The 10,945-nt window shown below is 41.0% G+C and overlaps 1 protein-coding gene across 3 annotated transcripts; it reads right to left on the reverse strand.

Annotated features, from left to right (window-relative positions):
- Positions 1 to 2,109: 2,109 nt before the first annotated feature.
- On the reverse strand, positions 2,110 to 7,564 carry LOC100279971 (uncharacterized). Of its 3 annotated transcripts, none has more exons than XM_020542080.1 (8): positions 7,074 to 7,249; positions 6,440 to 6,495; positions 6,009 to 6,133; positions 5,671 to 5,830; positions 5,004 to 5,410; positions 4,381 to 4,875; positions 3,897 to 3,975; positions 2,110 to 2,763 (listed from the first exon to the last, which is right to left on the reverse strand). In XM_020542080.1, exons 1-8 carry the CDS (start codon positions 7,140 to 7,142, stop codon positions 2,616 to 2,618), a joined length of 1,539 nt encoding a protein of 512 aa, XP_020397669.1. In that variant the 5' UTR covers positions 7,143 to 7,249; the 3' UTR covers positions 2,110 to 2,615. The 3 variants fall into 3 exon arrangements, with proteins under 3 accessions (XP_020397669.1, XP_008654836.1, NP_001146391.1); NM_001152919.2 differs by lacking the exon at positions 7,074 to 7,249 and adding an exon at positions 7,253 to 7,530 and having other exon boundaries at positions 2,150 to 2,763; XM_008656614.4 differs by lacking the exons at positions 6,440 to 6,495; positions 7,074 to 7,249 and adding an exon at positions 7,253 to 7,564.
- Positions 7,565 to 10,945: the final 3,381 nt, after the last annotated feature.

A 10,945-nucleotide genomic window follows, 5' to 3' on the forward strand; every position in this document is an offset into this window, starting at 1 on the left:
TATATCATTATATGTTGATTCCGTAGCAACGCACGGGTATATACCTAGTACATACAGAAGTACAGAACGAAAGAAAGAAAGACGGACGGATGGACAGGAGCCAACTATGGTTGTCCAATAGCACACACCGTTTACCAGCTAACCGCGTTTGGTTGTCAATTCTTTTCATGATACTCGCTCCGTTCTTTTTAATTTGTCACGTTTTAGTTTAAAGATAAACTAACAGACGACGAATATAGTACTTTTTATAACTTGAATTTGAACTTTGTTAGTCATCTTCTTGATTCAAATAGTAGTATAAAACCAATGATAAAACTAATTGCACCGCCACACTATTATATGTCCACATCTGTGATACATAAAATACCGCGTACTATTCATGACGACGATCAGATAACAGGAACCACACAGATATATATCAGAGTATTCTATACACCATCCCCTCTCCACCTGTCAACAATGCACGCGCGCGCGCGCGCACGGCACGCATGGGCCATGCGAATTCATTCCCTCGAAGAAGCCAGGCTCTCTCGCGCGCCGCCTCTACACGTGCCCCCTCTTGCTCGGGCCGGACGGCGGCAGCCGTAGCAGCCGCCGCGGGTTCGCCGCGCCGCTGCCTGACGTCAGTGCCCGTCGACCACCAACGTGACAGCTGCTCGACACCGTAATCGAAGCCGCCGCCGCCGCCAGTGGCCGAGAGAGCACGCCGACGTCGTCGCCCGTTGGTGGCTGTAAGACCGCCGTCGTCGACGACGACATAGCAGCAGCGGCAGGCGCCATAAGGAGAGCCGCCGAGTGGCGGTAGCCGCCGCCGCCGGTCCGCGGCGCTAGCCTTGCCGCGGACGCCTCCGACGCAAACGCTCCGAGGAAGAAGCAGAACCCTAGCGACATGGTCACCAACAATACCATCATATCGTCGTCAGAAGCCGCCGGGAGAATAATGGGGAAGGTGGAGGCGGCATGGCTAGCTGGCCGATCGATCGATATGGTCGATCTGCTGCTGGTACGGCTGAACGATCGATCGGTCACAGCACAGGCATGCAGATGTGCCATGTGCCACTTGTTTTAAGTTGAGGTGGTGTCTGGTGGAGTTCATCACTCACTGCTGATAAATGGGCTATTTAAAGTCATACTCTTAGTTTTGCCATCTTCATTATTTTTATCCTTAGAACTAGTTTGAAAGTCAAAAAATTAAAGGGGTTGGAGGGGCTAAAATACCCTTCTAAGGGCTAGTTTAGGAACTACATTTTTCTAAGAAATTTCTATTTTTCAAGGGAAAATAAACTAATTTTCTAAGCGAAAATAAAAATTCCGTGAGAAAACGAGGTTTCCAAACTAACTCTTATATAATTTTAAATAAGAAGGGATTTTATCCCCTCTAATCCCCTCCGGTTTTATAGCTCTTAAACTAGCCCCTAGTTGTATTTTTTGTTTAATTTTACTCTTCTACTCTATAGCACTGGGAGCACTGAAAGGGCTATTTAAATTAAAGGGTTTGGTAGTACGTACGTGCTCGCAGCACGTCTCTATAAATGTCTCTATCTATAGCTTGGATCGTCTCTTTGACAGGTTTGTGTAGGCATGGCATGCGCTGTTAGGATGGTAGGGGGAGCGGGGCCGGTCGGTGCGTGGTCATGCATGCATGGCATGGCAGTGACGTCTGACGAGAACCTGAATAGGCTAGGGTTTTCAGATAGCGAAAGACCGTCGGAAAATCAAGCCCATGCACCTAGAATTTGATGTTTGTTTGTGTTTTGTGTCACTGTATGTTCTCAATCAGAAGTCAGTAGTCTCACTCTAGCTAGCCACGGAGGGATCCATGGTGATGGCCCATCACCGGCCGGCCGTCGGGGCCGAAAGAATCAAAGAAGACGAGCACATTTGCTACTGCGCGCATCTAGCATTCTAGCTAGAGGTCTGCAAGCATGGTCCACGTGACATGTTAGCACTTGCTGTCGTCCTGTCGTCAGCAATGGCTGCTACGTACTGCGGACCATGTGCGCCTTGACCGGCAGGCACGATGTATATATATATATATTCCAATTTCCAAACAATGCACGACACGGCTCGGCTGGACTGAACATTGTATCATACTTTCCTTCGCTCCAATAAGAAATAAAACTCATAATTAAATAATATAAAAGTTTATTAGATACACATAATTAAACTCACGGACAATCTCTCCTCTTCACTACACTTTCCACCAGCTTTGGCCCATAAACTCCAGTAGGTTGCAATACCGGATAGAGATACTCAGATACCCAAAGCGTTTCTCTCTTCTACTTCCACACAACACAACAGACCCGTCCAAAAAGTGCAAACAGGCTGTGAGTGCCTCTCAGTACAACTATATGTACACCTACAGCAAGATAATCACTGAACTAACAGACGTGCTCTCTGCTTCACTCTAGCGTCACTACGCATGCTACAACAAAATGATACAGCCAACGGACGCCTGCTTGGAGCCCTTCTTGCTCGCTGGCCTGACGATATTCAGGTAGAGAGCCGTAGGGCTACCAGTTCAGATGCCTGGCTAGCGACCTGGTTCAGTAAGCGCGGCAGCAGACAGTTTGCTGAACCCAGTCCTGTCTCGTTTTGGTGCGCACCGCGCTGGCTCATGCTTTCTTGAAGAATGACATAATGCTCCCTTGCTTGGTTCCAGCCTTCGCCTTCGCGGGTTTCTTGTTGCCTGCTGCCGTTTTGCTTGGAGCCTTGATTTGGTCAGTGCTTGTTGCTGGCTTCGGTTTGCTTGGGAGAGTCGCCCTGACAGAAATTTGGAAATAGAAAAGGGACATTACTAGGCTTACGAGTTAAAACACGGAAATAGCGAGGCAGCCGAGCTGAAAATGGAAGCGCTGGCACAAGTTATCTCATAGTATACTGAAAATGAACATCAGGCCAGGGAGGTGCTGCTCTTGAGCTGCATCTCTAATTGTACAGATTGTAAGGAATTTCAATAAGCGAACGGAACTAAGCGACAGTGCCTCACAGTGTAATCCTCTAGGCATGTTCATTCGTTTGAGAAATAATTTGATAAGCACAGCAGAAGTGGATAAGAATCCAGGTAGCTGTGGAAGATACAATGATTCAGTAATCAACTGATGTGGGCTGAGCAGTTTTTATACAGTATTCTATAGCAACAAATAGCTTCAGGCATAAAATTAAGTAACCACAAAGCTTGGCATTCCTAACTGATACACCGTATACAACTGTTCATAGCCATTTGACATGTAGACAGATCCTTTTGTTCAGATTTCAAAATTCAGTTGGGCAATAAAAAGGAGATTTAAATTTGGACATATACCAGCATCCAGCAGAGGTCTGGCCAATGGGGTCACATTGGTTCACCAAGCATAAACTAAAAATTAACAGCCTTATACCATCTGCTTTCTGTCAATTTCTCATAATTTATACTGGAAAGTGTTGTGACCATTTTACAAGGGAAATTGTGATAGGATAGATATACCTCCTGCAGATTTTTCTCAGCTAGCTCAGGGTCGCCAACCAGACAAACTCCTACTTCCTCCATTCCAAATTATAAGATGTCTTGACTTTTCTAGATACATTGCTTTTACTATATATCTGGACATAGTGTATATCTAAGTGCACAGCAAAACCTATCTAAACCCCCCCAAAACATCTTATAATTTGGAATGCATGGAGTATATAAATAGAGGGATTCGAGATGCTATTGTGACTTCAGCTAAACAAGTCCCTCACATGTAAAACTATACAATTTTTAGAATTGCACTTATATGAGTAGCACGTTAGAATCAATTTGCAATTTTCATTTTGCTTTTTATGATCTAACAAGAAAAGACGAGTTGTCATAACAAAGTTAAACGGTATTCGATTCACTCTCAATATCAACTGAAAATTAAAAACAATTCCATTACCCGCTCGCAGCAGTTGTGCTGACATTCTTCTCTGCCTTGTCATCTGCAGAACCTTCACCCTCCCAAACAGCCTCAGTAACTGAAAAGATTATAAGCAAATTATAAACAGATTCAGAATCATGCTGCCAAATCTAAAGGAAGATGACATAACAAACAAATGGATAAGTGATATTCAGTAGCACAAATCATCGGCCCATATAAATAAAACTGTGGATTTTGCACGCATTCAATATTTTGATAACTACAACATTTTACTATAAAATCTTCAATATTTTGGTAACTACAACATTTTACTATATCACCTTAAAATGATTCTTTTTCGCTCCAGATTGTCAAAACTATTTCGCACCACGTCAACATTTTAACACAGCATGTCAGCAGAATAATGACATACAGCATTGGAGTATCATTTTCAATCTCCAGTAGGCATAAAAATAAAAGACTGGATATGCCCAGTGTCTTTTACAGAGCTCAGTATAACTACCTTCCCTTCCCCTCTCATCTATGCGTGTCTTCAAAACCTTTCTTCTCTTCGGTGCGGTGGAGGCAGGCTCAACTGCAGAATCCTGTTTCTTGTTACTGACTGGAGGATCGCTGCTCTTTTCTTTTAAAGTAATCCCAGAATGGTTCATAGTATTGACAGTTTTGGTTTTACATTCAGAAGTGAAGTCAGAATCCACCCCCATTGAGGAACCTTTCTCAGTGTTCGGTACATCATCTTTATTTTCCAAGTTCTTTTGATTTACTTCAGCGTCTTCAGCAGTTTCAATAACAGGGTCTGGGGTACGCTGTTTTAGTACCTCAGGAGATGCAATGCTTATAATATTCTCATCTTCCTCATCGTCCGAAAAATCAAATACTGCTCTTCGCTTTCTGTTATTTGCATTGGTGGATTCCCTCTTGTACTTTATTCCCTGTTCGTCATCACTGCTATTTCCATCTGCTTCTTCCTTTGCACATATTTGTGCATCAAGAGTAGCTGAAAATATTAACAGCGTGAGATCTACAGTAGCATGCTTAGAAGGGTTTATATACAGGACTAGATGTGTGCTGAGAGTTATACACAAGAAAAGCATGAAGAATTAAATATGACCATTAGTGAGATACCTGCAACACTTTCTACAACTGTAGAATTAGTGGTACTTGGAGGCTTAGGTTTAGTTGATGCACGGCCCCACATGTTAGCCAGAGATCCACCATTATTAGGCATGGTCTTTCCATTGTGAGCTCTACTTTTACTTGCATGGGCATCAATTGATTGTTCTTTGACAACAGGAGCATTGCCAGCCTTATCTAATAATGTGGAATTATCCTTCTCAGACTTATTGCCTGCTCCATGCTTTGAACTTACAAGCAAATCTTGCTGCTGAGCAGTAACAAACTGCTCCTTTGGAGTAACACTAGGTTTAGACTGTTCGACCACTGCAGCACTGTTTAAGGGCTTTGGTGGCAATGAACTCACATGCTTCCCATTGGATGTTCGCTTGACAAAAGAATTCAAAACACCACAAAATCTGTGCATAATTGAGAAGTGACCAAATTGAGAATACTGATCAGGGATAAAAGTTGCATACATATACATGCATACAAACACAGGTTTGCATCAGGGTATTATCTCTGACAAATTTCGGAAATTTATATATAACTTTATCCCCATCTATCTGTGTGTTTGGTTATGTATATTCTCATCTGGTTATGTCTTCCCTTACAATTCCTTTGTAGGCATGCCTGCTTGGGACTTGGGAGAAAACCAAGTGGGTTAAGAGAACAATACCTATTATCTCTCAAACAGTTCTCATCATCAAAAGGCTGGTTGAAAAGCTCCTCTGCCTGCACAAATTCATGATTCCAAAGCACAGCTGTATCTTTTGGAATACAGGCCTGGATGCTGTAGATCTGAACTGAACAAGAATCTTTGAAACCATGCCTTGCTTCTGCATAGAAGACAGATTGACCTTTCAACTAAGATATTTGACACAAGAAAAAAAAAGCAAATCACTGGAAAGCGAAAACACAGGAAAATTTTAGATCTAGTTATCCAAATATATCCTAGATGAAGCACCACAAATCAGGAAACTGTACCATAAATAAGAACAGAAATTCATGCATTACCTTCAAGTTTTGGGCCTGAAACGAGCTTTACACAATAATTTTCGGGATTGCTCTTCAACCACCCTGACACACTGTAAATCACCTGGAGGTCGGTTCCATGTTTGTCGACAAACTCCTGAAGCAACCTGAAGATAGTTTGCTAACTGCATAAGGCACCTAGAGTTTCATCATAATTTCATTCTCATTAATGAGATGACACATCACCATATTTGATGACATGGCACGGTATTTATAATGAGAGAGATGAAGAGAGTTTCGTGAGAGGAGAAAGGGTTTCATCCAGATGAAACTCAGGATACACGATTTCATAGACAAAAGCCGATGTGTCACTTTTGGAAACTGTGCAATGAAAGTTCCACTGGGAATGGCCTAAGTCATGCTCCTCAAATTACAGTTTCCCAGGGCAAATATTAACACGGCTGAAATACTACCTCTTGGCATCGTTCGATGATACAGAGAAGTTACGGCTAAGCCATTTGTACGAGATCTGTTATAAAAGCACAATATATAATGATGGAAAGTTAGTCACTGGGAAACAATTCCAACAAAAAAACAATGGAGGAAAACTAGACAAGCAACCGACAATCTCAAGTAACAAAGGCATATCGCTCTCATCATATTGAGTTGGGACAACAGTGTTCCTTACTATAGTCACTCCTAACAAGGGATAAAAATCATCTATTCTCTTGTGGGTTATCATTTATTGAGTTGGAACAGAGAGATCTCATCTATTCTCTTCCATCATTTGCGAGATAACCACGATGAACAGAACTTGACAGATTAAAACCAATCGGTGTAACAACTCAGACGTACACAGGTTTCAGTAAATCGTGTCTAGGCTTCAAAGGAACATTAATTTAATTGATTACGAAACTGTACAGGAGTTAAGCAGCAACGAGGCTGGTGCCTTTTCTTATTTATTAATTAGTTCTACGAACGACGAAGAGTGCAGTGCATCAGCAAATACGCAGCACGTAATGCAGTTTGCAGCTATTTCCCCGCTCAATCAGCAGTGACCACTAGTGGAGCATAACAAGCATCCATAATCATCAGAAATTCCCATACCAGTAACCAAACACATCGCCCTAACCAAGCAAAATGAGCCATCAAATGATCAAAACCCGCAGAATCCATGTCATCGACCACCCGCAACCGCAGGAATCTACGCAATAGCTTAACCTCGCGCCACGGAATCGAGGGGGTCGGAGAGGGGGTGATATAGCGGGGGCTGAGCCCATCATTACCACGCGAAGCGGGTCGGAGAAGAGGGCATGGATTTGGGGCAGCAGGTGGAGCAACGACTGGTCCACGGCCTCTCCCGCCATCCTCCCGTACCAGAAAGTCCAGGAACCCACGCGCCTAGGTTTTCCTGCCGAGTAGGGGGCGACGAAGAGGAGGGCGCGCGGGATCGGGAATTCGGGATTGGGGCCTGGGGCCTGGAGCAGTGGAGCCACGGCAGGCGGGGCGGTTTTTCCCGCTCCCGCCTCTATTTCCTTAGCGCAATCCGCAATGCAACGACAGCGGACCCCGCCCTGCAAGCCGCGGCGCGGGTGTTCGTTTCTAGGTGTTAATCGGATCGAATACGGACGGATATCAATGAAATCATATTTGTTTTCATATTTTTAGTCGGATTCGAATTCGAATACGGATAGTTTCGAATACGAATACAAATACGGATGTTCTCGAATACAAATACAGATAGTCGTGGGTCGAATACGGAGCTAATCGGACACGGATAGCGTCGGTAACGAATATTTTTGTCGGATATCGTGTAAGACATCATTCCACACATATCATAATTGTAATCATTTAGCCCCTCCTTTAGTCCAAATATTTTTGAGGACTATATGTGCACATATGCTACACCTCCATAAAAATCCATGAATGCTAAGGCTATTTTGAGTATTATTAATTTCTTTATGTAGAATATCATTAAAATACAATTAAATTCATAAAATATTGATAATTATGATATGTGGTTTCACGTGTTATTATGATATGTGGTTTCACTTATTATTATGGTGGTTTCACATGTAATCATTACGGGTTTCACAAATAAGTGGAAATGAAATGAAATAATTGATGACATCTTGTGGTTTTTATGGTTCAAATATTTTTGAGGATGCTATATGGACATATGTTACTCATACGCCAAATTTCGTGATTTTTTTAGACTATTTGTATATTATTAATTTCTTTTTGCAAAAAATCATCAAATGCATTTAAATCCATAAAATATTATAGTATCGACCAAAAATTGCAAATAAGTTATCAAGACTAATAAACATTCCATAAGAAGATAACCTCAAGTCCCTACATGAAAATGAGAAAGTGAAGTAAAGGTTATGTTAAAACTTGGATACTTAAGCTGATTTCACGTGTAACTCACATAACAAGTGTAAGAAAATGAAAAGAATCACTGGCATCTTATGGACTTTATGGCCCAAACATTTTTTAGAATTTTATGTAGACAAATGTTAACCCTCCGTCAAATTTTATGAATTTCTAAGGCTATTTGTGTATTATTAATTTCTTTCTAAAAAAATCATCAAAATGTAATTAAAATCATAAAATAATCTAGTGTCTACCAAAACCTCAAATCCCCATATGAAAATGATAAAGTGAAGTATTGATTATGTTAAAACTTGGATATTTAGGGTGATTTCACATGTAACTATCCGAATATCTGAAATATAAAATCTGGTAAGATATCTGGGTAGATGTCCGGATATCCGAAATATAAAATCCGGACAGTTATCCGAGAAGATATTCGGATATCCGAAATCTGACGGATATCAGTCATATCATATCTGTATCTGATATCCGAACTGTAGTATCCGAATTCGAATCCAAAATCCGAAAATTCTGCGGATATCCGAAAAAACTATCCAACCGAATAATTAGCCTCTTCGGACGGTCGGATGGTCGGATAATATCCGTACTGTTTACACCCCTATTCGTTTCCCTCGCGGTGGCGGCTCGGGGTAGATTTAGGGCCGCTTTTTTGACGAAGGGGCAGAGCCCCTATTTCATTAGAAAATAGAATAAGTGTCATTACAGACCACAACGATGGGATACAACTCATCACCAAAAAGAGTTTCTAGCGGAACTAACCTCTACATTCTATCATACTAGGAAAGCAAAGATTAGACTCCACTAGTATCAGCTCAAGTGAAACCGCAGTTTTTAAGTCAAGCTTATATACAATGGTCACATGCCAAAAGCAGCAACACAGCTAAAACACCTCAGATGTATCTAGCCCACCAAAATGACATCCAAACACTTGAGCTGTAGATAACAACCAACTAGCGCCAAAAGAAGTCTTCAACCAACAATACGACGGTCACTCGGACACCACCCAAAAGTCCTGCTCATCGCCTCACTTGCTATCCTTCTGATTAGCCGGCTTCCTTGGACCACCATCTTTTTTTCCTTCTCTCTGTGGCGAATAGCCCAAGAATCCAGCCAAAAGCAACAGAGAAATATTATGTTAGCAGGGTCAAGTAGAACCTTCTCACCAAAAAACCAATCATTTCTGGTTCTCCAAATAGCCCAAAACATGGCACCACAACCAAAAATCAATAAGTTTGAAATTCTGTCTTTAGATTTATTCATCCATCTGTCACAAATTTCACCAATGTTTTTTGGAATGGAATCCAGATTTAGGGCAATTTGGACCACTCTCCACACAAATCTGGCAATAGAACACTTAAAGACCAAATGATCAATCGATTCCAGACCACCACAAAAACAACACTCACTAGATCCCTTCCAATTTCTTTTTTCAAGTTATCTTTTATAAGAATTTTATTTCTTATCACCAACCAAAGGAATACTTTCATTTTTTGTGGTAACTTAGATTTCCACAAAAATCTGTAGGGAACTTTCACCTGATCAATTGAATTTTTCTTATACAAAGAATTAACAGTGAAACCTTTGTTGCCCAAACACCAATTCATTTTATCTTCTTGATCTGTCAGAGTGTAATTAGTGCATAAAGCAACTAATTCATCATATAACACTTGAAGGCTACCTGTCATTCTTCTTCTGAAAGAAAGTGCTTCAAAATCTGATGACAAAACTTTATTAACCGTGACATCTTTATCCAAAGCCAAATCAAATAGAACAGGAAATTTCACAGCAAGAGGACCATAACCAATCCAGTAATTTTTCCAGAAACTGGTTCGACAACCATTACCAACAACAATCTTACAATACTTAAAGAAAAGTTCTCTGAGACTTAAGAGCTTTTTCCAAAACTAAGAGTCACTCTGCCTTTGTTTAACTGAGATAAGGGTTTTCCCTTAATATATTTTTCAGTAATAATACTTTGCCATAAACCATTTGAATTTTCCAAATTCCACAGCCACTTTGTCAACAAGGCATCATTCATATAACCCAAATTCAAAACACCTAATCCTCCTAGACTTTTAGGAGAGCAAACCTTATTCCAGTTAACCAAATGCATTTTTTTTGTTTGAGAATCACCTTGCCATAAAAGTCTTTTCCTGAACAAGTCCAAATTCCTAATAACAGATTTAGGAGCCGGATAGATCGATAACATATATAAAGGGATGTTAGAAAGACAACTATTCAGTAAAGTCAATCTGCCCCCCAGGCTCAGAAATCTAGCTTTCTAACCAGCAAGTCTTTTATCCATTTTTTTCTATCATTGGACACCAAAGAGACTTACTGATTTTCTTATTATCAATTGGGACTCCAAGATATTTCATCGGAAGACTTCCCACATGACAAGTGAAAATGTCAGCATACAGGTTAATAAACTCTTTAGCTTCCCCTAAGTAGAAGATTTCACTTTTGTGAAAATTAATTTTCAGCCCTGACATGTGCTCGAAAAGACAGAGGATAAATTTAAGATTTCTAGCACCTTCCAAACAATCTTGAATTAAAAAAATAGTATCATCAGCATATCGAAG

This window comes from Zea mays, chromosome 8, assembly GCF_902167145.1.
Source record: "Zea mays cultivar B73 chromosome 8, Zm-B73-REFERENCE-NAM-5.0, whole genome shotgun sequence".
Taxonomy (NCBI): Eukaryota; Viridiplantae; Streptophyta; class Magnoliopsida; order Poales; family Poaceae; genus Zea; species Zea mays.

Bases quoted from the DNA above. Each gene is read 5' to 3' on its own strand.
- LOC100279971 (NM_001152919.2), bottom strand. From the start codon at position 7,333: ATGGCGGGAGAGGCCGTGGACCAGTCGTTGCTCCACCTGCTGCCCCAA. The intron at 6,134-6,439 runs GTAGTATTTCAG...AACTATCTTCAG, and splicing joins TCATCGAACGATGCCAAGAG to GTTGCTTCAGGAGTTTGTCG. The intron at 5,831-6,008 runs GTAATGCATGAA...TCTTCTATGCAG, and splicing joins TTCAGGCCCAAAACTTGAAG to AAGCAAGGCATGGTTTCAAA.